Source organism: Diabrotica undecimpunctata, chromosome 2, assembly GCF_040954645.1.
Source record: "Diabrotica undecimpunctata isolate CICGRU chromosome 2, icDiaUnde3, whole genome shotgun sequence".
Lineage (NCBI taxonomy): Eukaryota > Metazoa > Arthropoda > Insecta > Coleoptera > Chrysomelidae > Diabrotica > Diabrotica undecimpunctata.
This window is the reverse complement of record NC_092804.1, coordinates 42315735-42342683: the sequence shown is the minus strand read 5'-3', so window position 1 is coordinate 42342683 and position 26949 is coordinate 42315735. Positions and strand designations below refer to the sequence as shown.

The window sequence follows — 26949 nt, the reverse complement described above, 5'->3', positions numbered from 1 at the left end:
AGGAAAAGTAAAGGGTAGGAGAAGCGTAGGAAGAAGACGCGTTTCCTGGTTGAAGAACCTGAGAGAGTGGTTTAGTTGCAGCTCAAGGCAATTGTTCAGAGCAGCTGCCTCGAAGGTCAGAATAGCCATGATGGTTGCCAACCTTCGTCGCGGAGATGGCACTTAAAGAAGAAGAAGTATAATTCTAAATTTTTGTGAGATTCTGTTACCTATCTTTAAAATGCCAATTTTAACAGATGTCGGTAAATAAACATTGAATTATATTAACAGAATTGGGAAACAAATACTCTTCGAGCGTTTTCCACAAAAGCTGAAGGCTACCAATTTATTAGGGATAGTCCTTATTTCCACACTATCGCATTGAACATTTAACGGTCGCCCTTTTGAATCGTGAACGTGACAGAATTGAACAAAATCTAAGAATATACTGACTTAAACAAGATCTTTTAAATGACTTTAGATCATGATGTATTGCTTGCCATATGATCTCAGTTAAAATAGTTTTACAAAGTAGTTCCTTGTACATGATTTTTAATGATTATATAACTGAGATATTCTAAGATATATGAATGGACGAGTTGGTTCAGTTACTCAAAATTTTATTAATTGAAGATTTGAATTGAATTTGTTCACTTAAAAATAGTTGGCGAGGGCAGAAATGGACGCGCACTGTATGATGGTATATAATAGCTGCCTGGAAGGACTACAAAAATAAGGTATTTCCAAATATAAATCTAAATTTCAGAAAATGTTTTCATAATATATGTTGTGATTTACAGTTTGGTACACGTATTCCCTATTTTAAGCCCACTTCCTAGTTTTTATTGCCTAAATACTTGTTTTTATTTAGACAAGCATATCTCTAGATTGATTTATTTTGATCTTATCGTTATTTAGGGTTCTTATTTTTTATCGTCTTTGGGGTTTCTATTTTTGTATTATTATTACAACGCAGATATCTAAATGATAAATCTATCATTCTTTCTAAATGGTCAGTGTACCTTTAGTTCGATGAGCTCAAAAATATCTTTCTTAATATTTTGACTTGGTACCAACGTCAATGAAAATTGGGACCATTCTCTAGAAATAAAAACTAGGATAGAGAAAGCAAGATCTGCATTTCAAAAAATGGCTAATCTATTTAAATGCCACGATTTATCAGTACCCCTAAAAATCAGGTTACTACGATGTTATATCTTTCCTATACTGTTGTACGGAGTTGAGTCGTAGACTCTCACAGACGTTACCTGTAAGAAAATTGAGGCTTTCGAAGTGTGGCTTTATCGTAGAAGCCTGAAGGTATCCTATACCGACCACGTTACTAACCAGGACGTTTTATTAGGAATGTAAGAGAAAACGAGTTGTTAACCACAATGAAACAGCCAAAATTGAATACCTCGGTTACATCATGAGAAACAGTTAAAAGTCAAGGAAAATGAGAAGAAAAACGAAGACCAGGAAGGCGAAGAATTTCCTGACTAGAAAATCTACGTACGTGGTTCAACACAATAAGCACAAATCTTTTCAGAGCCGCAGTTTGCAAAATACAGATTGCCATGAGGGTCGCCAATATCCGAAATGGATAGGCACTATAAGAAGAAGAATATTTTGACTCCACGTTTGGCTTCCAGATGTGACTGGATTGGTTTAATAATTAGTTTATATATTTTAGACTCATCACTTAATAGCTTATTTTATATTAAGTCTTTATACGGGGTTGGGATAAAGTATGAAACCAACTTAATATATTTAAAACAAAAAAGACGCTATTCATGAAACTTTGCATGCAAGTACAATGACACATACGCATCTGACGCCGTATTTGTGTTACTACTCTACTTCCGGTTTCACTGCAGATACTCTCAACTTATTTAATTTGAATGGAACACCCTGTATATTTTTGCAGGTTTTAAAAGAACTTGTTATTCCTACTACTTATGTAAAAAGTTTGGTAGTCTTTGTTAAAACAAGAACTAAATCACTTTAACTAAATTTATTTACTAAAACCAATGAAAAAAATAATTTTAAATCACTCCAAATGCTGAAAATGCTCGCCTTTCACCTTCTGACAATATGCAAGCCTATTATTAAATTCGTGAGTCGTTTTTTCCAAGACTTTCTACGTATTCATATTCGTCAATAATTCTTTATCTCAAATTCTGCAAGGATGTTGGTCGCCTAATATAAACACGTAATTTTAGATAATACTAAAGAAAAAATCTAACGGATTAAGTTCCGGAGAACGAGCAGATCACTCTTTGAATCCTCTACGTCCAATTAATTGATTTGGAATATTCGCATTCAAGAAATTTCTAACCCGTTGATAATAATGGGGAAGCGCTCTATCTTTTTAAAACCAAAAATGTTGTGGTAGCTGGCCACTCTGTTGAGGTGCAGGAATAATTTGGTTATTTAGTAAATCTACGTATTTGTTACCACTCAAGTTTCCATCTATGAAAAATGAGTCTATACGCGTATTTTGGAAAATTTTCATCCATTTAACTTTTTTGGAATTTGTTTTAACACGATTATCCTAATTGATCAAAATTAATATTTAATACAATATTTTTTACTTATATGAACCATTTTTATTCTCCAACTTATTACTGTGAATTGTTCTGTCAACAGTTAACTACTGTACAGGGTGTCCAGAAACTCTCCTGACAAACGAAGACCAGGGATTCCTCAGATAATTTTAATAATTTTAAGACAATTGAACCCAATTTACCTAGTCCTAAACTGCTTCCTAAGGGAGCTAGAGGTGTTTGAAGATGGCGCCTTGTAATTAGTTTTTTTTGTTCTTGGCTTAGAAAATTGTGATTCAGCCAGTCGCATTGTAATTAGTTTTTTTCAAATACTTTCAAAACGCTTCTATTTAGAAAAACGTAAACTGGTACGATTATTTATCTTCCAGAGTTAAATCGATTCCATTAATTGTAGATTTCTAGTACCCGTTATAGGCATCCGTTTAGGGTAGGTCGACGGTTATTTTAACACATAACTTTTTTGTCTTTAAATTTTAAGCATTCATGATACTAGATAATTAAATTTTCTCCTATTCTAGTGCTAAAAGATACTCTTACTTTAAGACGATAGGATACACCGTTTTCTAGAAAAATCGATTTGAAAATTTTTCTTTTTTTCGTCATGAAAAGTAAATTAATAGGTACCTTAATTCATTTTTTTAATTATTTTTTGTTTCAATAAATTCAGCACACAATTCATAAAAAAGTTTGGAAAAAAAAAGAAAAAAATCAAATTAAAACAAAATTTTATTTCAAGGTTTTGAAAAACAAAGTATTTATTACAATGGAATGAAACTAACATAAAAGAACAAGTATTAAACGTAGATAGTTAAAAAGATGCTCGATGTGATGAGGATTAGTCTCTATTCATAAATTGGATCTTTTGCTTAGAGACCGCCGAATTCTTGCACTAAATTCGTTGCAAGTATCTTGTATCCTTAGCCAGAGTTGTGCATGATTTTGTATCGAAAAGGAATAAACAAATGCGTTTATGTATCCCCAAACACAATAATCGCAAGGATTCAAATCCGGTGACCTTGCTGGCCATGCAGCTGGACCGCCTCTTCCAATCCAGTGGTCTTCGTAGTTATTATCAAGAAAATCCCGTTCATTCCTGCTACAGTTGGCCGGACAGCCATGTAGAAACCATAAGTTTTGCTAAATATCAAGGGAACATCATTTAACAAATCGAGTATTCCTATCCAGACGTTTATGCTAAACTTACGCAGATGCTTAAATTCTTGGACAACGTAGGGATTATCATCAATTACGAATAATAATGTCCATTATATACATTAAAAATTACATTTTGGTAAATGTAGCTTAGTCGCAAAACAAAACGTACCTGAAAACAATTATCATTATAATTTTTTTGGATTTTGTAAACATCTAGCGGATTCTTTACGAGCATGAAAATCTCCTTATAGCAGTACTTGTTCCTTTAATATGAAAACTATATAAATCGTTGTGTAAGATATTTCCTACAGAAGATTTTGAAATTGTGGGATACATGACAGATTTTCTTTAACATGCATTGAAATTACATCTTCATCTGCTGCTGTTACATCATTATGTCGCCCTGTTTCATTACTTTTTGGGACCACTGAATCTGTTTCTCTTATCTTATGCTTACGATTGGGAAATTTTTCAGCGTATCTACGTACGTTGTGCTGCTCAAGCGTTACATCTCATTTCGACATACACTAAATGCGGTTTTCAGCGGATTCCACATTAGTAAAGACCATTTGTTTGAATTGAAATTGTTGGGTTTGGATGCCACAAAGTAAAGAACTAAAACATAAACTTTGCGAACTGACAACTATTTCACAATGAAAAACATAGGTTGAAAAACATAAAAACTTCTGTTGACAGTTCATAGCCAACTAATGCCAAAAATATTAATTTAACTTTCATGCCAAAAAAAACGAAAAATTTTCAAATCCATTTTTCTAGAAAACGGTGTATTCTACTGACAAGTAAGAGTTCCTTTTAGTGCTAGAATACCTGAAATTTAATAATCTAGTATCAGGAATGCTTAAACGTTAAAGACAAAAAAGTTATGCGGTAAAATAACCGTTGAACTAACCAAAACTGGAGGTTCTGGAGGGATTTAAAGAAAACTTATTACAAGCAGCCATCTTTAAAGAGCTCTAGCTCCCTTAGGACTAGATGAATTTTGTTATGTTGTCTTAAAATTATCTGACGAATCCCTGGTTTTCGTTTGTCAGGATACTAGTTTACATTTTTACTCTTTACTAGTAAATAAGTTAGTAGGCTTACACATTATGAGGATGTGAACTTTTGCGAGTATTTTGAACATTTGAAGTGATTTTTTTAAAATTATTATTGTTATCGGTCAAACTTGGAATATCTGAATTGGAAATACCAGTTTTTTTTTAAAGCTGCAAGAAAATACAGTGTATTCTGTTTAAATTAAATAATTTGAGGGTATTTCCAGTGAAACCGGAGTAGAGTAGTCACAAAAAATAGTATATTAGATGTGTATGTATGTCATTGCACTTTTATACAAAGTTTCATGAAAATCGTCTTTTTCGTTTCAAATAGAAACGAAGGTTCTATTTCGTTTTATAGAGGTTTAAGGGCTTAGTTTAGAGGCTTTTAATTCCAACTATATAGTTTTTCGCTAAACTTGCTTTTGGTGTGAATTACTATGGCAATATCGTCTGAAAATGCGCATATTTGAGCAAGTCGTGTATTTATGGAGCCAGTATATAATTTTCTGATGATTTATTCGAATTTTAAATTGAAAAGCACTGTTAACATGTCATCCTCTTACCTGACTTCATTCTCAGTATTAAATTAAGCTTTCCATTTATTCACACAATCTCCTTCGAACGTACATGATTATTTTAAGAAGTTAAATTAACTTTTTGGATATAGGTACCTAATGAGTTTAATTGCTGTAGAAACTTTTGTTTGTTCACTCGATTGAACTGGTTTGACATTAATATACAGGTTGGGCAATGTACTCAAATTATTTCACATCTTAACATTTGATCTATAGTTTTTCTTTTTAATATAAAACTACGGTGTTATTTATCTATTATTTTCTTCAAACGGCTCATTTCTAAGATATATGTCCTGATAATATCTTATCAATAAAATTTAAGAAGAGTATTTATTATTTTTAGACCATTTTGTCTCATTTTCTCTAGGGAAATATAATTCCCAATTTGAAGTATTCAAAAATGACCGAATTGCGGATTAATCCCTGAATCTGCTTCCATAATATGTATCCAATATTTAATTCTCTATAAATTTTACAATTATTCCGTCTATGCTATTTATAGGGTATTGGTTTGTTTGAAACTTCCTTTCTTAATGACAAAATATTCTTAATGCTATCTGAATAGTATACTAAATCATTTACGAAATATAATCCCAACCAGTTAAATTTTCCATGGAACTTTTGATACTTAGTTTTAGTTATAAAATGATAATGATCAAAGAATCTAGAATTTCCTTCCAGTTATGGATAATAAAATACTTTAGCAGTGCAAAACCATTTACCTAATAGCGAAAGGCTATAAGAATATTGCTTAACAAAAACTATATGCGTAATATATTTTTAATGACTTAAATATATATATATATATATATATATATATATATATATATATATATATATATATATATATGTATATATTTATAATATAACTATCAAGCAGTGCTTTACATATCGAAGAATATTGACATCACCAGTGTATATACCACTAACTTGGAACACGCAGACACCATGATGGTGATAGCAGAAAGTGTTGAAATGATAATAATAGCAAAGAGTGTTGATACATTACAATAAGTGCTAAATACAGTAATTAACGTGTACGATAACTTTACCAAACACTAAGTTACATCAAAGTTCAATTAAAAATTTAATTTATTAGATATCCGATATTTTGCACTTCATTAAGTTAATTTCATAATTTAAGCATTTCATAATTTAATAACCACTTCCTGGTGATATCGTTAAAAAGTATTTGACCACTTATGTTCCAAACTAAAAATAACATTTACACATCAATTTTATCGTAGACATTTGTGAACTATTATAACTAGACATTATTACTTTGTTATTGGCAAATGTATTAAAGGTTTTTATTGCAATATGTAATTAATAATAATTATTACAACTTCTTACATGAATAATATAAATGTGTGCATTGCCTCCGCCAAAATATCGAATACTCACTAAAATGGTGAATACGCCAAATGATAGCGGTAGATGAGGTTTTTAGCAGGAAAACTAACTTTTTTTTGTTTGTTTCAGCCCAAATTGAGATAATCCCGTGCAAAGTATGTGGGGACAAGAGCAGTGGCGTGCATTACGGCGTGATCACGTGTGAGGGGTGCAAAGGATTTTTTCGAAGGTCCCAGAGTTCGGTGGTCAACTACCAATGTCCGAGAAATAAGAATTGTGTAGTCGATAGGGTCAATCGAAACAGATGCCAGTACTGTCGTTTACAGAAATGTCTACGATTGGGTATGAGTCGGGATGGTAAGTAACTTTTAAAAATAATTAGATATAACTGTAAATACGAATAAGTTACTACAAAAATATAGTCTGTATTTACTAGCATATTTATTAATTTCACTTATATTGAAGTCACTTTGAGTCAAATTGCTATTACTGGATGAATAAAAGAAGTAATATGAGCAGATAAAAAATTTAAAAATATATGAAATAAGAAATTTGATAGAAAGAAACTACTAAGAATAAGAAAATAATTGTACAAAAGTCAGTGAAAAGGTGAATATTTCAAGGCATTCTGTCAAAAAGCTAATAAAAAATATTTAGAAATTAAAACTAGTGTTAGAAATGACTATAGAAGAAATTTAAAATGTCATAAAGATAGTAAAAAACAGTGTTTAGTGACAAGGTTTAAAATTAAACAAGTCTGAGGGAGGTAAAAATTTATATTCTAATAAATAGTATATTTGTGTTTGGTACCATTTGATATCCTTTTTTAGTTCTTACTTTTTTTATTATTTTGTCCATAATTAGGTTGAACAATAGAGGAGTCAGGGAATCTCCCTGTCTTATCACATTGCCAGCTTCAATAGGGTCGGTTACTTTTTCTTCTACTTTTACTTTTATTGTGTTGTTTTGGTAGATATTTTCGATCGTTTTGATTATTCCTAGAGGTATTACTCTTGCATACAGTAAGTGGATAACGTCTTTTAATTTTACCCGGTCAAATGCCTTTGTAAGTTCCACGAAACATAGATATGCCGGTTTGTTGTATTCTAATGATTTCTCCAGTACGTGCCCCATTATGCATATAGCGTCGGTGCATGATCTTCCCGACTTAAAACCTTGTTGTTCTTCTGCTAGTGTTATAATTTTATTCAATTTATTTGTTATCACTTTGGTTGTTAATTTTAGTGTTGTGTTTAATAAATTAATTCCTCTGTAATTTTCCGGGTCCGATTTGTCTCCCTTTTTGAAGACGGGAATTTTTTTTGGAATTCTGTTTTGTTCTATTATTTTTTGGATTAGTTTTAATAGTTGTTTGGTCAGATCTGGTCCTCCGTACTTTAGGAATTCGTTCGGTATTCTGTCCTCTCCTGGTGATTTTATATTTTTTAATTTTCGTAATGCTTCCTTTACATCTTCCTCCTCAATATTTATTTCTTCGTTTGTCGTCACCTCTGGTGTTGGTGGTTCATTATCGTCAGCTTTACCAAATAGGGATCGAAAGTAGTTTACCCATGTTTCCTTCTGAATGTGTTTCGTTTTTATTTCGTACATCTCTTTTCTTTGTCATCTGATCATTCTCCATATTTCTTTTTGTGTTTCGTAGAAATCGTGTTCCATCTGTTTTGAGAAACTTTGTGGTGTTCCTTTTTTATTTGTCTAACTAAAGCATTCGTTTCATTTCTGATTTGTTTATAGTGTGTTGTGTTCTGTATTATGAAAAGGCTTACTTCTTTTCTTCACATTTTGTCTCCACTTCCTCTCTAAACCATGGTGGGAAGTATTTTATTTAACATAATACTAGGCTATGGTCACTACCTACATCTGCTGAGTTGAGGCATCTTACGTCGATTATTTTCGATGGATGTATATCTCTGTTGGTTATAACATAATCTATCATAGATCTTTGTCCACGGGTGTTATTAAATGTATAATGTGTTGGTTTTTGTGGTCAAAAAATGTGTTGTTTATTCTAAGTTCGTTATTCATGCAGAAGTTTATCATCAGTTCTCCATTTTCGTTTTTAACATACTTGTTATGTTTTTGCGTAATTCTTATTAATTTATTAATTCTTGTTACAATTCTTTCTGATATGTATTGACTCTTTTCGATGTGATTTTGGTACCTTTGGTGTATTAGTACCTTCTTTGGCCCTGTTTTCTTATGCTACTCCACTGTAGATTAGTATGTATTCACCTAATTTTGTTTGTAAAGCAAAAATGTCTGTTTCTTTCTCTTTCAGCACTTGGGTTATTTCTTTGTCTCTTGTGTTGAGCGATTTAATATTCCAAGTAGTAATTCTCATTTGGGTTTCGGATGTTTTTCGCTTGTCCTTATTTCTTGCCGTGGTCGTCTTCAAAGTATGAATCCGGTTCCGAGGCTGTACAATGTTACGGAAAGTTCGAAACTGAACTGGAAGAACAAGTGAATAGTGCAAACGAAACAAATAAAAATATCGGGAAAGAAATGAAAGGCAGTTTACAAAACAGTCATCAGACTAATAATGACATACAGTGGCAGAAACACGGCATGACACAGAGAGGACAAAAAGGATGTTAGAAACAACAGAGACGAAAACACTTAGAAAAATTGATAGTAAGACACTATGGGACAGAGCTAGAAGTACAGTACGACGTAGATGCAAGCTGGAGAACTTCAAGAACTGGATAAGAAATAAAAGAGTAGAATGGAACAATCATATAAGCCAAATGACAACAAATAGAGTAGTAAAGACGGCAAGAGACGGTTCCCCACTAGGAAGACGATTAGGAGGAAGACCACGAAATCAATGGAACGACAACTTACTGGAGGCACATTGAAAAACAGACACAGTCATGTCTACATAAAAAAGAGGAAGAATAAATAGTAGTCTATTCTGTATTTAATATTTTTCTCAGTACATCTTTGGACATACTTATACCTTCTTTGTTTCAATGTGTCTTGCTTTTATATTCTGTTCTTCGATTTTTTTCCTGCTGTTTTACCGATACCATTGTAACATTTGATCTTTGTTGGCTTTGTTTTGTTTTTTCTCTTCGAGATTTCAACTGTGATCACAGGATATTCGTCTTCAGCTGACATTTCTTTAACCTTAAAAATACTGAAAACTTTTGTTTTCCAAACAAACACTTTCACAAAATTTATTATAATTTGTTCACTATAGCTGTTTCAGTAGAGTGCCTTTCTTAATGAGAAAAGTGATAAAGTGTAAACGTATAGTAAAAATACATCACTTGAGAAAAACACTCTGCCGAAACAGCTGTAGTGATAGTAAATTATAATAAATTTTGTGGAAGTGTTGAAAATAAATGGTTTCAGTGTTTTATTGTTAGATAAAATTTACTTCCACCAAATAACGGTCGAATATATCACTTAAATTAAACATTAATTTTGATAATGGTCTTAATGGTAATTAAAGTCTTAAAGTCTTAATATACGTTTGATTTGTTTATTCTGTCAAAAACTTGCTTTACACCAATCAATTTTTTAGATTCCTAAAGCAAACTTGACCTAGTTTGGCCCTTCTCTGAAATACTTGCAAAATTTTTTTGTATTATATAATATAAGGATACCTAGTATTCGGTTTTACACATATTTATCTTTCCCATAGCTCATATTCTTCCTTTTCCGTTTCCTTCATATATTGCATCTCCTCCCTGTCTTGTGCAAAGATGATTTGAGTAGAAAAGACCTTACTTGGGTACATTTCGACATTTGACCTGTGACGTCAAAAGCCCCGTCCACCTCCGTCTCACTTGGTCTCGATCAGATCAAGACCTGTTCAAGACCTGATCAAGACCTGTTGGAGACCTGATTCGTTTATAGAGGTTGTATGCCTGTTGTGTTTGTTGTGTTCTGTTTTGTAAAAAGGCTTTCTTTCTTCACATTTTTGATTTTTTAATTTTACTCAAGGTATTAATTTTATTCAGACTGCATCAATCTGGGATCCTTGGTTATTTTAAAAAATATTTCGATGTTTTTGCCTGTACCAGCTATAGAAGCCGAACCTCACATATGGTAGTCAAATATTCTACCGTTTGAGCTATCCGTCACACCCTATATATATACCCGGTATTTAGGCGTTCCACGCCCTTCCGGTAGGGATCTATGGAGGAGTATCACCTAGCCGCAAGCCCTTATCTCTTGCCGTACTGCTCCACCATAGGCCGATCAGATACCAGCATATTCTAGACTAAGCCGCAGATTCATTTTTTAGAATTTTAAACTACTGCGTTAGCCTTTTTGTTTTTCTGTTCACCGAGCTGGGGATTTGAACTGACATCTCTCGCATTGAAGCGAAGGAGAAGCCAGCCGCCCAGCCCGCTTGGCTATCCGATCGACCCTTCAGATATAATCTATGGATATATCTATAGGTCAATCAAACTCTGACATTAAATCTCATGGTAAATGATAAATTGTTTTTTTTTTCTTGTTAGCGTACAGTATTATTTCCAACGTTGGCAATCAACTGCTGTACGTATTAAAGTTAAAGTTAAAGTGCTATATACAGAGTTTTCTAATTATCTCTTTTTGCTAGCGTGTATAATTTTGGTTTATTGGCTTAGGAGTATTTCTGTCCTTCGAATACCATCGAATGCTAATTTGTATTTTATCTGAGGAATGCTATTGTTTTCTTAATATTTCTGTTAGTTTTCCGTATTGAACAGTGTCGAAAGCCTTCTCGAAATAAGCTTATAAAACACATCTACAGACACATCTCGGAACGTGGTACCAATACTGAATTGTAGTACCCTACCTGTACTAATCGCATTTATTAAACAGAATTGCTTGTTGTCCAAGTTCTCTTCGTATTTATAATAAATATGGATATGAATAATTGTTAAAATTATTTCAGAAGTTCAAAAATAAAAATAGATTTAATATAGTTAACAACATGTAGTAAAGCCGCATATATACCTACATGATATTTGATAAAACAAAGAATCTCTTTATCTCAATTATCTTGCTCTCTATATCTTATAAGATAAGATAGAGCAAAGTTTTTGAAAATATTTTGTTTTTTAATAATATAATCTACAATAAAACGAGTATTAATGTACTTATTTTTTTAGCGGTAAAGTTTGGTAGAATGTCGAAGAAGCAACGGGAAAAAGTAGAAGACGAGGTCAGGTTCCACCGAGCTCAACTGAGAGCGCAAAGCGATTCTGCGCCTGACAGTTCAGTTTTTGACCCTCCCTCGCAGTCCACTGGGGATCAACTCCATTATAACAATGGGTAAGTGCCAAACAAAAATATTCTGTTAAAATTAAGTAGTATGTACTTTTTTTGGATAGATCTAAATTTTCTGTTGACATTTAATTTGACAAAGACTATCTACAAGAGATACTTGCACTATATACTAACCAGTTCAGAACGTTGCTCATTATAATTATGACGAATATGAGAATAGTACTTACAAAATCATTTGATGTCGTAAACATCAAGTAAAGATTTAACGCCCACAAATTCTTTTCTTTGTGATTTTTTTACTTCAAGCGAGACTCAACTTGTCTCTTGGCACTTGGTCGTGAAATCTTTGTAACAAACCCTGTTCATTCATTAAATTTCGTTTAGAAATCAGTTGCTCTTGATGAAACCAGCAACTTTTTAATACAAAGTTTAAGTATATCTCCCAGTTTACTGCGTATTTTACAGCTGTGTAAGTGACTCATGTCACTAAGTCACAAAGAATTTTGTATATTACGCATTTACTGAACTATTCACCCTTCCTTTGCTGTACTGGTTTATCAATTGGTTCACAATGTCTATTTAAATTGATACTGACCACATCTATCGGAATAGAGTTTTTAAACATTGTATTTTTTTCTGTGTTATAATTTTGCAATATATAAGAATATTTTTCTTAATACATTCAAAATTAGTCTTGATGATCCATTAAATCAGGAAATAAAGTATTAAATTCCCTTTTTATGTTTCCCTTTTTGCAAATTTCATGCACGCATTGTTAAGTTTTTTTTTGAAAGTTTATTTTGTCGTTTTTCTTCCTCGCACAACAAACTAACAAGAACTATTTTTGGATCCATCTTCCATGGAATATGTAAATCCATTAACTGAGCTGACATGATTTTGCCGGTAAATGCGCTAGCGGCATTTAATTCCGGGCAGTAGCGGTGCTTTCCGTTGCCGGCCGATTCGGTCAAGCGCGCTTACCTTTAGTAGGTGTATGACCAGAAAATATGGCATGGACTATAGAGATTTTATATAATTGAACAATTAATTGGGTAGTAAAAATAACACATCTTTATCTCGGCAGCAACTGATGATTTTACATCCATTTTTAAATTAATGGAAACAATAAAATATATAGATATAAATGTTAACAGCAAAGCTTTAATCTATTTAACAGTGGATACATTTTTTGCAGATATCCCTACAGCAACAGTGATGTGGGTGCCTATACGCCATACTACACAGGTCAGACGCAAGTCCAGCCTAACAGTATAGGTTACGATATATCCGCGGACTATGTGGATAGCACCACTGCCTATGATCCAAGGCCGGGCCTCGATCCTCTCAATGATAACACCAGCCTAATGACAAGTATGGTCACTGCAGGTAAGATTAATAATTAGTCTAAACTATAATATTTATATAGTATTTAAAAACAGTTTTAAAATATGCAAAGGATATGTTAAGCTAAGATAAACAGAAATTTAAACTTCTGGTATATATAATACTTAAGGCAACATAAAAGTATCTACGCAATTGCATTGGAGAGAAGGAAATAAGAAATAATAAAATGACGTACATGTTTATTTTTTTAAGTTAAATTTCTTAGGAAATTCAGGTGGTATAAGCGTTTTAAATGTTTGATGCATGTGAAGAAAGCCGTTAATATAAAAAAAGGCACGCATAAATTCATTTTATATCCGCCCCTCTCTAACCTGTAGTCGAAAAAAAAAATCTTTGAACATTCACTATAAAGCGAGCTCAAATTCTCTGTACATGATACACTTTTTTGACGCTACTGATAAAAATTAGTAGTGTTTCAATTAACAAACTGTGAACTACAGATGTACCACGATGGTGCGTGGTATACTGACAGCAAATATCTATTATCTATCACACAGTGTACAGTTTCTAGTAGGACGATCAATAATAATTCGAACATCAATAAAATGTTGTTACCCAGCTAAATATTAATTTATCGATGGTGGCATCCAAAAGTTAATAGTCAACTACTTTATAGAATTAAAAGAATTCTAATTAGTCCAGTGAAAAGTTCATATTTTTAAGAGGACGCAATTTTATTTTTTTGATGTATGGAGATGGTTAGTATATGCTTTGGGTGAATAAGTTTGTGGGATCGCCATCCTTGTCCTCCAGTCGCCATCTTGTAAAATGACGGAAAAGGGTTTTCGCGCTACAGAAAATTTTATAAAACATTATTTCTAGCAAATTAAATTTTCTACAATTATATATATATTACTTTTTATCGTAAAATTGAAAATTAAAAAGTTATAAACAGAAGTAACTAAAAATGTTTGAACAAATTTTCTTTTGGAGGTACCAAAGAGGAACAACTTTTTTTTTAGCCTAGATCAATATTATAGGGGATTTTTCAATAAATAATTTTCACTACAAATTTGTCTCTGGGTTTCTATCTGGGTTAATATCTCTGGGTTTTACAGCACTCCGAAATTGACCGCTTTGTTGAATACTCATTAGAATACGATAAAAACAAATCTAGGCTTAGTTTTTTATTATATATTTTTTTATTCATATAATTTATTTTGTTAACATTTCTATGGTATTATTAGTTTATTATCGACCTTTTTCCTGAACACCTATGAGGTAGAGTGTGGAGGCGCGTTTTTTTAAGTGGTATCCCCATTAAGCCTAATTCACTGACAATTTCCAGGTGAGATAATATTTGGCAGAATTATATATTTAAAAAGTTAGTTTCTAGCTATTGTTTTTTCATGTTCTTTGATGGTCCTAGTTGCGGTTCAGGATCTAATTCAGTATCGAAGGTGAATGTTTGCGAAAGAACGGAAGTTAGGATTGGCGTCATTGTGAGTAATTCAGTTTCGAATTCTTCGAATTTTTCAATTAATTTTAATATTTTCATGATGTCACTGCTGATTTCACCAGAAAAATTGAGGCACACTGCAGAGCATTTGAGGCCTACTTATCGACAGCCACACATACATTCACAGTTTCCCTTGCATCTGCAGGAAATTAATTTTAGAAGAGTTAGAGCTGGAGTTTTAAAAGTTTTGGTCTTTAGGTTCGTAGTGTTTCCTGGTAATAAACTCTAACACTGTAGAAATGAGCTGCACCTTGTATTTGAGAAAGCGAGTAGAAAGGTTAAATGTAATTTTGGTCACTGTCTTGGCGAATCGTTTCTATATAATGCTGTTAGAGAATCATCTTTATGTCCACCATATAAAGAGACGAAAAAACGTTCGCCAACGACAGTGGACAAATATGTCTCGGCTTTCTCACTGAGAAATAATGCTGTTCCGCTAGATAACACAGGATGTGTCTGTAAAATTTGGATGTATTTAAGTTTGCCGATCTTGTAAGCTACTAATATTTTGTCACATCCTGAAAAAACATGAAGAAACAGCAAATTCTCTGCAATGACGTCACCATATATAAAACTTGAAAGACAGTATAATTGATGCGACTTACACCCTTTTAAATGTTTAAACAAATTGGACACTTTGGGCACACAACATTAGACTGCTCACTTCCTAATGCTGTGAGCAAGACAAGAATGTCAATGACCTCTGGTACGACAGTCACACAATCATACTCTTGTAAAGCAGCAAGCGCAGAACGGATGATGGCTGTATCTGCATCAGATTTGACCTGGTCGACACTAAAACCCACTTCTGAGAGCAGTTTTGAGAATGGCTATTATGTTTGTTTTGTTCTTTTCAGAACCAAGAAATTTATTTTGGAGTAATATTGGTATGATGGTCTTATTAAACTGTATCTCTGTCAATTGGTGGTTTTTCGTGCGACGCAAGTGCACGAGATGGAGTAAGTTTTGTGGTGGCGAAATGGGTCGATAACAAATTAATAATATAAGAATGTTAAGAAAATAATTAGTCGTTTTTATTGTATTCTTACGAGAAATCAAGAACACTGTCAATTTCGGAGCGCTGTAAAACCCAAAAAAATTAATGAAATTATACAACTTTGGAGTAAAATGATTCTTTGCAAAACCCTCTATAATATTGTTTTGACTTCATTTTTTTGTAAAATGACTAGAAAAAAAATTACGCCGAAAAAAAAATTGGTTCAAAAATTTGTTATTTTTGTTAATTTTTTTTTTAATTTTCATTTCACTATAAAACGTTATGGGAATAAATTTGTAGACAATTTAATTTGATACAAGTAATGTTTAAAATTTTCTGTAGGGTTGCTAGTGTACTAGATACACCCTTTGCACCCCTTATTCCAAGATGGCGAGTATTCAAGAACCTGGTCAACTTCAGAGCACTGTAAAATCCAGAGAAATTAATGAAATTAAACAAATTTGCAGTGAAAATTATTCGATGAAAAACCCTCTATGATATTGCTCTGAAATAATTTTATTGTAAAATTACTAGAAAAAAAATTATAGGCGCAAAAGAAAATTTATTGCAAAAATTTTTAGTTATTTTTGTTTATACTTTTTTAGTTTCCAGTTTACGATTAAAAGTAATACATATAAAGTTGTAGAGAATTTAATTTGTTACAAATAATGTCTTATAAAGTTGTTTGTAGGGTTGTTAATTTACGAGATACAGCGCGAAAACCCTTTCCCCCTTTTTCCCAAGATAACGGTTGGGGGACAAGGGTGGCGGCCCCACAAACTTGAACTTAGCTTATAATTACCCTCCAAACATATAAAAAAATGCGTCCTCTAAGATATGCACGCCTAGGGATAAAAAATGTAACATTTCAGTGGATTAAATAGAATTGAATCAAGACCAACCATGGAAATTAGATCTCGCACCGAAAAATCAAGACTAGCAAATAAAATATAGACCTAAATATCAGAATACAAAGTATTAGTAGTTCTCCTTTTATATCAAACAGAAAATTGGACGAGTATTTATAGGTGCTGTGTTTAAAGTATGTTTTTTGGAACTATGATGCAGTAGAAGAATAATATTAGCATTAGTTGAATGAACAGAGTACGAATAAAATTAATGTGCTAAGTTAACTGAATAAAAGTAAGGAAATTATTAAAACGAAAAACACCGAGGCTTAAAATTCTGAGATATTGGTGCGCAAAAACAATAGAATCTTTCTTCGGAGATTAGAGACGCTCAAATTTACGTCAATCTAATAGTGAACTTCCATTGAGCGGATGCAGACTTAATATAATATCACTTAACGACATATACGATGTCGATCAGTAATATTATATTATGTATAATACGACTGATCTATAAAACGATAGATATACTACTATAGATACAACTGAACGATAATATGTTAGAATTAATATAAAATTTGATACTGATGTTCTACCTAGATTAAAATATTTTTTTCGATTGTTTCGTATGTTGAATAAGAAAATATAGAGGTTAAAATACGACAAAGATTTTTTGATGGGATATATTAATGATCTAACAATAAGTAGTTTTAACGAATTAGTACAGTTAAGCTATGTACTAGATTGACATGACTAAGATTCCTGAAGATATAAGAAAACTTTAAAGAACATTTTTCTTGAACTAATAGCCCGGACAAGATCGACATTCAAGGTTACAAAAACTCGAATAGAGCTAAAAATTGGTACGAATGTTTCTTTCAACATTGAAGAAGCATTCAACAATTCACTTGAGACTTGTTGTGACCAGATGCAAGAAATATTTATTGAACGGTGGGAAGCGACATATATTATTCAAATAAGACACATGACGTTGTAGTTCGTCGACGTTATTCTGTAGCTTTAATATTCTTCGTATAATCACATACTTCAGTAAGTATATGGCCATAATGTCGACGTACATACTGAACGTAATATTTTTAGCCCTAGGACTTCCTACTGACGCGCTCTGATGAGTCTTGAAAGGACAATATAAGTATAAGCGAATATGCAGCGGCACTATACGTGAAATCAAATCTTAACTGTCTTTTCCATATCTTTATTTACTCGTATTTTAAGTATTAGATGAGTCAGTTCATGAAAGGTTCTTACTTAGATGAATCCATATGGTGTGGAATGTAATTTTAGATTCCCCATGTCGGTTTATTCATCGTCTGTTTGCTTTGTAAGTCGTAGAAGGCACAGATTTAGGTGAGAATCTGAATTTTGGTCTCGAACAAGTAGAAATCTTCGGATTTTTACTTTTGACTGTAATATTTTTACTTATATTGCAGCTCCAGTGATGTATTTACGTGACACACTTATTCATATGCATGATTAAGAACACAGATTTTTTAACTTTTTAATCGTTATATCTTCAAAACTACCACTCTTAGGAGAAAAAAGGTATAGAGACAATTTTTATAGATAATTGCACGATCTACAATTTTTGTTTGATGTATTTTTATCACAAAATTTATCGTTTGGCTGAAAATGCAAAAATATCATATTTGCGACCTTTGACATTGAACAATTTTTTTGTAGATGTGATATTGATCGTGACTTTTCACATTTTATTTATAATGGTGTCCCGAACATTCGTACCAATGTTTAGCTTTAAGCGAATATTTGTAACCTTACTCTCATTTTTGACTTGGTTATAATCTCGATAGTAATAGTAATAGATTTTAGTGTATATAATCATACTAAGAAACAGAATTGTTAATATAATATATATTTTTTAAATTGTTAGAGGTATTCGATTTTCTTACCGTCCATGGTCTTAAACATATCTGAGCGTTGGCGTCGTTGACTAACAACAACGAACAAACTAAAAAAAGTAAAATCTGGACATATTTACTGAACTAATGAAATTAAAAAACTATAATAGTCCAGTCAAAGTTGCACAAAATTTATATATTCATACTTTTTAAGTTTATGTTTAGCTTAATAGAAATTATTATTAAATAGATCTATTTTCTGTAAATAAACAATTTGAATACTACTTTATTTATAATAAAGTGACTATAATGTGCGATAAGCTAAATCATTGTTTTCAGTTTCATTGTCTGACAGGTTTAATACACATCCACTGCTATCTTCTTCAGTTACTTGAATAAGATAATACAGACAACCTATATATCCTTTACTTCTTCTTCTTCTTGATGTGCCTATTCGTGAAGTATGTTGGCAATCATCATGGTAATCTTTATCTTCTCTGCAGCAGCGCAGAAAAGCTGCATGGATGTTGTGTTGAACTAGGTTTGCTGGTTCGTTAGCCAGGATGTTCTTTTTCTTCCTGAACTTCGCTTTCCAAATATTTGGCCTTCAGGATGGCTTCTAGTAGGGCATATCTGCATTCATCTCGCATAATGTGTTCGAGTTATTGTAACATTCGAGATTTGATGGTGGTCAGTATTTCTTGGTTCTTCTTTATTCTTCTGAGGACTTCAACATATGTGGTTCGGTCGCAAATATCCTTTACTAAAGCCTATATTTTTTTAGAAGATCGGCGTTTGGAGATACATTGACAAACGTAGTGTTAAAAGGTCCGATAGGAGTGTGCCAACGATGTATTTTTTATAAGCTGGTGTATGTGTTTGAATTTTCTTGCAGCTAGTCATTTCTGCATTGATTAATTTCCCTTATATCAAGATAATATCCTAGTGCACCTTTCTGGATGTACGTTTATGGAAAGTTTTTCCTTCGACACTATCCATCTATCCATCCTATGGTTCTACAGCCCAATTTGAGCCCTGGCCTCCCTTATCACACTTCTTCATCCGTTACGGTCTGTAGCCATTCTATTCCACGATCGACTCCCAAGGAGATTTCTGGCGTCCTTATTCACATTATCCTCCCATCGCTTTCTCGGTCTTTCAAAAGGTCTCTTCCCCTGCATTCTTGCATTCAACAGTTTTTTTGGAAGCCTGTTTTCCATCCTAAATACATGGCCTGCCCATTGAAGGCATGAACATACTGAGATAAAGGTGCTTCTTTATATATATTATATATTTCTTAATTGTATCTGATTCGCCACCTGTTGTTCTCATTTATAGGGCCTGGTATTCGTTTCAGTACCTGTCTTTCAATGATGTCTATGCTGTTTACAGATTTTTGAGACAACACCCAAGTTTCACATCCATAGCTCACTATCGATCGGATTATGGTCTTGTAGATTTGTATCTTAGTTCTTTGATGTACGTCTTCGAATTTAAATATTGGGTTCATAGCAAAGTATGCCGTATTGGCTAGAATGATTCTTCTGCTAAGCTCTGCATCGTCAATGTTTTCCTTTGTGATCTCTGTGTCGTTTCCCCATTACTGAGGATCGTGATTTCTTCCAATATTCCTAACAATTTTTCTCCATTGATCTCTATCTTCAGCGACTCTGAGAGCTTCGCAAAATGAGTTTCCAGCTGAATTATTAATTAGGTCGGACCATATAGTTGGTGATCGTTGTCTTGATTTTCTCCCCGGAAAGTTTTCATAAACAATTATTCTCTCCAAAATATCGTCACCTCTGCTAAACACGTGATCGAAAAATTACAGAATACGTTGCAGACATATTGTGGACAGCCTTTTTTAAATCTCGAGTTGGTTTGAAATGGAAACGTTTCTCCTATGAGCTGTCCAAAGTATGCGCAGCATTCTTCTCCAGCACCACATCTTAAAGGCATCAAGTTTTTGGCGCTCGCGTCCACGAAGAGTCCAAGTCTCTGCCCCGTATAGAAATATTGGAAATACAAGGACATTCACCAGTCTCATCTTGATATTTTGAGAGATAGATCTGTCTTTCCAAACTTTAGTTAGGCGACTTATCGCATTTTTTGCCATACCAATACGTCTCCGAACTTCTGTTTCACAGCTACCATCATTAGTTATACTAGACCCGAAATGAGACAAAACTGTCCACTATCTGGTATTCCTGTAACATGTTAGTTAGTTGAATAGTGTTGAGTCTGTCAACCACCATTCCTTTGTGATGTTGACAAATAAATAGATAAAGCTATCTACTTTTTCTAAGTTGTCAATTGTCAACCCTCAACACTATAGGTTTTTATTTTTGCTATAGTCCCATCTATGTCGTATTGTAACTATGGTTGTAGGTTTCATTGCAGTACATGATTTATCGTCCTTTCTGTTTATACATAGTTAAATTTTGGCAAATATTTGGTACGTTTGAATTAATCATCATGTTTTATAATTAAGACGTTTTAAGTTATCATCTCTTCTCCATCGTGTTCTCATTTTTTAACTAATTTTATAAAAGTATGAATCTGGTTCCTTTTTAATAACTTTAAATAAAATCGTCGTGATAAAACTGCCTTTTCTGCATGATTTTCCTCGGTGGCTAAGGGGTTACATAGGTCTTGTATTAAAAAAAAATGCATAGAACATCAAGAGTATTTACATCAAATTTAAACTAAATTCGAGCAATATTACTGGAGTTATAGAGATTTGAATAGCGCGTGGTAGGAATGTGCACTTTCTTTAAAAACTTCAAAACGCGTTTTTCTCGAAATTTTGTTTTTCGTGCGATTTCTCGGAAACGAATAGACCGATTTTGCTGAAACTTTGTACAGTTTTGCTTTAAAGTATTGTTTCATAATGGAATGAAGGTATTTTCCATGGTCGACTCGTTCTCGTTTTATACGAAAAAAAAAAAATATTTTAAAAACGATGAGAAACGGAAATATGCTAAAAAATATTTTTTTTCTAATTTTTTTTTATTCCATAATCATCACTACGATGATGATTATTACATTTACAATCTGGTCGTAAGTGACCAATGAGCAATTTTAATTTAACCTAAATGACCACTGTTCCTTAAAATTAAGTGCTTACCCCATAGCGTCTCTTATCTTGACTAACAAGATAGTGCACTACTCTAACATGCACACGCTCACAAGCACTATAATCTGCTTTTTACTATCACCTATCACTCAAACTAGTTCAAAAGTGACTTCATCACTCTTCAATCTTCTAGTTTTCCCAGTATTATCGAGGAGCTGGATTGCCTTAATATTCTCGTTCCTACGAAGTCGTTGCTCGTGATTTTCAGCCATCTTCTTGATGATAATGTCTACAGTTTCCATTCATAGGTCCTTATGAAGGTCACTGTTTGTCACATACCAAGGAGCATCAATAATATTTCTCAGTATTTTATTCTGAAATACAGTCCAGTCCAGTCCAAAGTCCATACAGGTCTCAATATTTGTTTGTAAAGTAATAGATAATAGAAGTAATAAAACTTATTATGCATCGACAATCATTTTATCATTATCATTTTTTTAATCCCTTCGTCCAATCACGAAATAGTAGTATAAATATGAATTGTGCACAGTTTCAGCAAAATCTGTCAATTCGTTCTTGAGAAATCGTGCATACTGCACGGAAAACAAAGGGCCGAGAAAAACACATTTGAAGTTTTTAAATTGAGGGCGCAAGTACCGACCGCGCGGTATTTAAATTTCTATAACTCCGGTAATATTGCTCGACTTTACTTAACATTATTTGTAATTACTCTTGAAGTAGGTACTATACTTTAATATGAAATAAAAAAATATAAATAAACTTTTTGAAAATACAAAATTTTTTGGAAATACAAGACCTTTTAAAGAAATAAACAAATGCTTTTTTTCTACCACAATTTATATTGATTTGATATTAAGAATTTGTTTTTATTTTAACAGGGAATTTTTATACGTTCTGTTTGACTGTAACTATTATTTTTTTCAATGTGCCTATGAATATTATACATTATCTTTTCTCTGGCGAAGAGAACTGTAATGTGGTGCCGTGATCGGGTTGTGTTCAAGGTTCTCCTCTACCGTTTGGTTTTGGAGATTTGGATATTTCTTGTGAATTTCAGTGTTGGGGACTATATGCGTTTAATTGTCCATTACTCATTGCAAATGATGAATTATTTCACTTAATCGGAATCTTCAAACAAATTCCTTACGAATTCTAAATTTTATATTATATTTGTATTTGAAACATTATTTGGTTAAATAATTTCTTCCAGACTAGATCTAGATCTGTTTCCAAGAGTTTCCAAGAGCTGAGGTCTATTTTTTGCCGTGGTGTTTTTATATGCCAATAATAATAATGAAAATGCATTATTCCTTAGACTTAGTTTATATTCTCTTGGTCTGGTGGATATTTGTCGATTTATTTGTCCTAAAAATTTTTTTTCCAATTCTGTAGGATATACTATATTATATCCCTGGATTTTCCAATGGAACTATGTACTTTGCAGTTTTTAACTTTGAGTATATTATTATAAATCCCAAAATACGAGTAGGTAAACTTTCTCTACATTAGAAATATCCTGAAAATCTACATCAAATGTAAATAAATCATAAAAATACTTACTTTGGACTGTACTGTAACTATCTAGATCTGTAGTAGATAATATTTCAAATAGAATGCGATATTTTTATCATGTTTAGTAAAAAAAGTAGAAGTTTTGTGTAATGCGCCATTATGAGTCATAGTCGGTAAGAAAATCAACTACCTCTAAGAATTGTCCTTAAGATACGAGGTAGTGTATTTTTGTTGGCGCAGGCAATACTAACACTAATGGTGGAGGGACCGGTGGCGGGGGAGGTGGAGGCGGTGGAGGTGGCGGCGGTAATAAACAAACGTTAACGATAAGCGACAACCGCACTTTCAAACGAGTAACTCAAACTTCGAGTACCACCCTGTCAGGTGGTACAATGGTGTCCGTGAAGCAAGAAGGGAACGTCGAAGCACTTGTACCCTCTTATGTAGATAGTACGACTTTCGTTAACTCGCCCAACGTACAACAGGGTAGTACGGCCAGACAGACGTTGGTGACGCAAGGTATCCAGCAGAGAAGCGGCGATGATTGTGAGTCTGTTACTTTGCCCAGTAAGTCCTTCCTCCTTTCTAACTGTTGTCCTTTTTATACTAACGTTAGTTGTAGTTTGCATGTACAAGAGTAGTAGGTATGTAGATTTGATAAAAATAAAAATTTAGATTTCGTCGTACAGTTTATAGCTAATATTTATTGAATCTAGTTGCTTTTGATACAATACGTATTTACTCAAATTTTCACTAGAAGCAAGCATACTCTTAAAATTACGGCCGTATGTGCGTGTACTGGTAAAGTCTGTCTCAAATATCTTGTCTTGGTTTTTCCTTCTTGAACGATTTATTTCGTTATCACTATTCTGATTGTTATAACGTATCTAGAAATTACGTTTTTTTATCGCAGTCTGGAAGAATTTTTAACGCGTGGTTATTTAATGACAATGATGCTAAGAAAATAAACCGTTTAAAGAGGAAAATACTAAGAACTGGGACACCAAATTAGACGTTCTCTTTATAAAGTCTAAGCAAACATTTGAAGAGAAGGTCTAATTTGAAGAGAAGGTACAACAAGATACAACATATAGGTTTAAAATTTGTGGTATAAGCTGATGATAGCACTGATTATAAGAAATTTAAAAGTTTAAGGGAAAAATTTCCCAAATGGTACCATTCATTTTAGCAATAAACCAGAATGTTCGAAGTATAACAACTTATTTAAACATAAGCAGTTTGTTAAAAGCACAAACCTGAACATTTGTAGATTAGCAATTAAACCTCACGAATGCTGCTTTTAAAAAAAAATTAAGCTTTAGAGATGTGGGTACACCCACGAATTTAAAAACATTATGGATCGTCTATATTACTAGTCAAGAGGTACTTATAAGAATAACAAGCAAATAGAATTGATAACAACAATAAAAACGTCAAAAATAGAATATTTGGGACGCATTTTGAGACATAACACAACAGATATCATAACGAGGCTTTCATTCTTGGATCTTTGACTCTACAAGGAATTTCTTTTAATTTTATTACTTCTTCAATAAAATCGAAATTCAGCATAATAAAGTTTATTTCAAAATATTAAAAAAAATCAATAATATATTTTCTTTATAATATTCGGACATATTAATTTTTCCCGTCACGTCAAAAATTACATTTGAAATTTGCAACATTAATATGAAACTTTATTAAATGTAAGAAACTAAAATTAACTAAACTTTAAATTAAATTCGTAATTTAAAACAGCTTACTCATCGGCTATAATTATTTAATTAAATGCTCATGCTATCCACTAATGTCCATACTATTATAAAATCGCTGTTTGAAATTACGAACCATTTTGAAGCATTTTAGGGGTTACTAAACTACATTCATCATCATATTAGTTCCTTTATTGAAGCAGGAAGGGTATTATAAATCTTACTTTTCAAATAGTCCCATAAGAAGTAGTCCAGGGAAGTTAAATCGGAGGATTTTGCTGGGGGATCAATTTTGTCCTCTAATAATTCTAGATATGCTTCTCCGTTCAAATTTTGTTGCAAAAAGAATGACCCAACAATACGGCTACATAACCTCCTACCCATACGTTTAATTTAAATGGCTGGTGAGTATCTATTTCGTGGAAAACTAGTATTTTCATTAGCCCAATAACGACAGTTGTGTAGATTTACAGTGCCAACTAGAAAAAAAAGAACATTCGTCCGAAAAAAAAAATTAAATAGAAAGTTTGGAATTACTATTTATTTTCTTAGTCTTAATCTCACAAAACTGTATTCGACTGTCTGAATCATCTTCATTATTTTCTGTACCAAATGTATTTTGTAGGGATATAATTTGTAATATTTTAGTACTCATCGGACGGAAGTGCGCGAAAAACCAGATTCTGGAGCTATTTTTTCAATACTTGAATATGGCCAAACTAAAATTGTTACTTCTCCCTCTTCAGTCCTAACAGGTTTTTCACACTCCCATTTCCGGTTCCATGATTTTTTTAACTAGTTTTATTACGTATGCGTGTTGAAGTTACTTATCTTGATGAACTTGAATAAATAAATTCGTTGTTCTTCTTGCACACTTTCCATTTTTAAAAAATATGGAAATAATTCTGCGATAGAATGGACTAATTTAAAACAAATAAATTTAAACGAAATCAGTGAACGAATTTATAGATGTTGAACGCTACCAGTAACAGTTCAAATAACTAAATTTTTGCAAATCTCTTTTAATGTAGTTTTTGAGGTGACGGAATTTGTCATAAAACAGGAGTTGAGTTTAATTTTTAAGAAGTGCAACACTTTTAATAAAACGATATTTTTTCACAAGAACAGAGTTATTACGAAGAGAAAAATCATGGATTTCTGAATTCTTATACCGTCTGATACCTGTCTGATGTCTGATACCGCGAAATACCTGTCTGATGATGTGATATGCATGGTCTATTCGAAAGGAGGGGTTGGACAAATGACATATGTCTATATCGTTAAAAAAAACCCTTTCACAACATCCAATGAATATTGCCAAGTATCAGGCCAACTCTTTTGAGTGGCCAACCCTTTATAATGATTTACTATCTTTCAAATGTTTCCTATATATATCTATATATCTATAAATTATCTAGATACCTATATATTTTTATATCCTTATTATATTTTTAAGTCATCTTAAAAAAAGTACAATGGGAAGAATACGGAACTAAGGGACAATATTTAAATCATCTAAGACAAGCAGACGACATCGTTCTTTTTATTTAGATTAAATACAACTAAATGGTTCAAAAATTAGACCATAAAGCCAGAAAATTTTTATTTAACTTGTATTACCAATGCCATAAAAAATCAAGAATATGAGTTAACAATTCTAATGAAGTAAAATCAATTCGAAGACGTTAATAAAAAGGTATATTTGTGACAGAAAAGAAAAGTGGATAAAGACAATCAGAGAGAAAAAATAAAAAGACGAACGAAATTGACATGGGCTTTGTTTGGCGTTTGCAGTTAGTATTGCATTCTTTTCATGCTTATATATAGATGTTAAACAAAGACATTCATAAGAGCTAATATTGAATAAAAAAAACACAAAGAGAAGTGGAAAGACAAATGGTTAACATAAGATTGTCAGTCAGAATACATGTACAGGAAACGTCATAAAAAATGCTACCAGCTAAATAGTAAAATTAAAGTTCTACTGGATAAAAAATAGATAGATGGAATAAGACGATGGATTCATATAATCAGAAATAGATAATCATGGAGTGTCTTTGTCCGGATATTGGATATATCAAGGCAAATGATATGCGGACATTGAAAGCA

At 32.5% G+C, this 26949-nt stretch overlaps 1 protein-coding gene across 15 annotated transcripts in view; it reads left to right on the top strand.

Moving 5' to 3' along the window:
- Hr3 (nuclear hormone receptor 3 ROR-beta) overlaps positions 1–26949 on the top strand; it is a 451432-nt gene that overhangs the window by 399798 nt on the left and 24685 nt on the right. For 11 of the 15 annotated variants that reach the window (XM_072522734.1, XM_072522735.1, XM_072522733.1 and 8 more), the window contains 4 exons: positions 6817–7044; positions 11817–11979; positions 13130–13320; positions 23369–23695. In XM_072522734.1, the coding sequence (XP_072378835.1) occupies positions 6817–7044; positions 11817–11979; positions 13130–13320; positions 23369–23695 (909 nt within the window). Of the gene's footprint in view, positions 1–643; positions 717–6816; positions 7045–11816; positions 11980–13129; positions 13321–23368; positions 23696–26949 lie in introns of all 15 variants that reach the window. The other 4 variants (XM_072522741.1, XM_072522736.1, XM_072522737.1 and 1 more) reach the window with 3 other exon arrangements.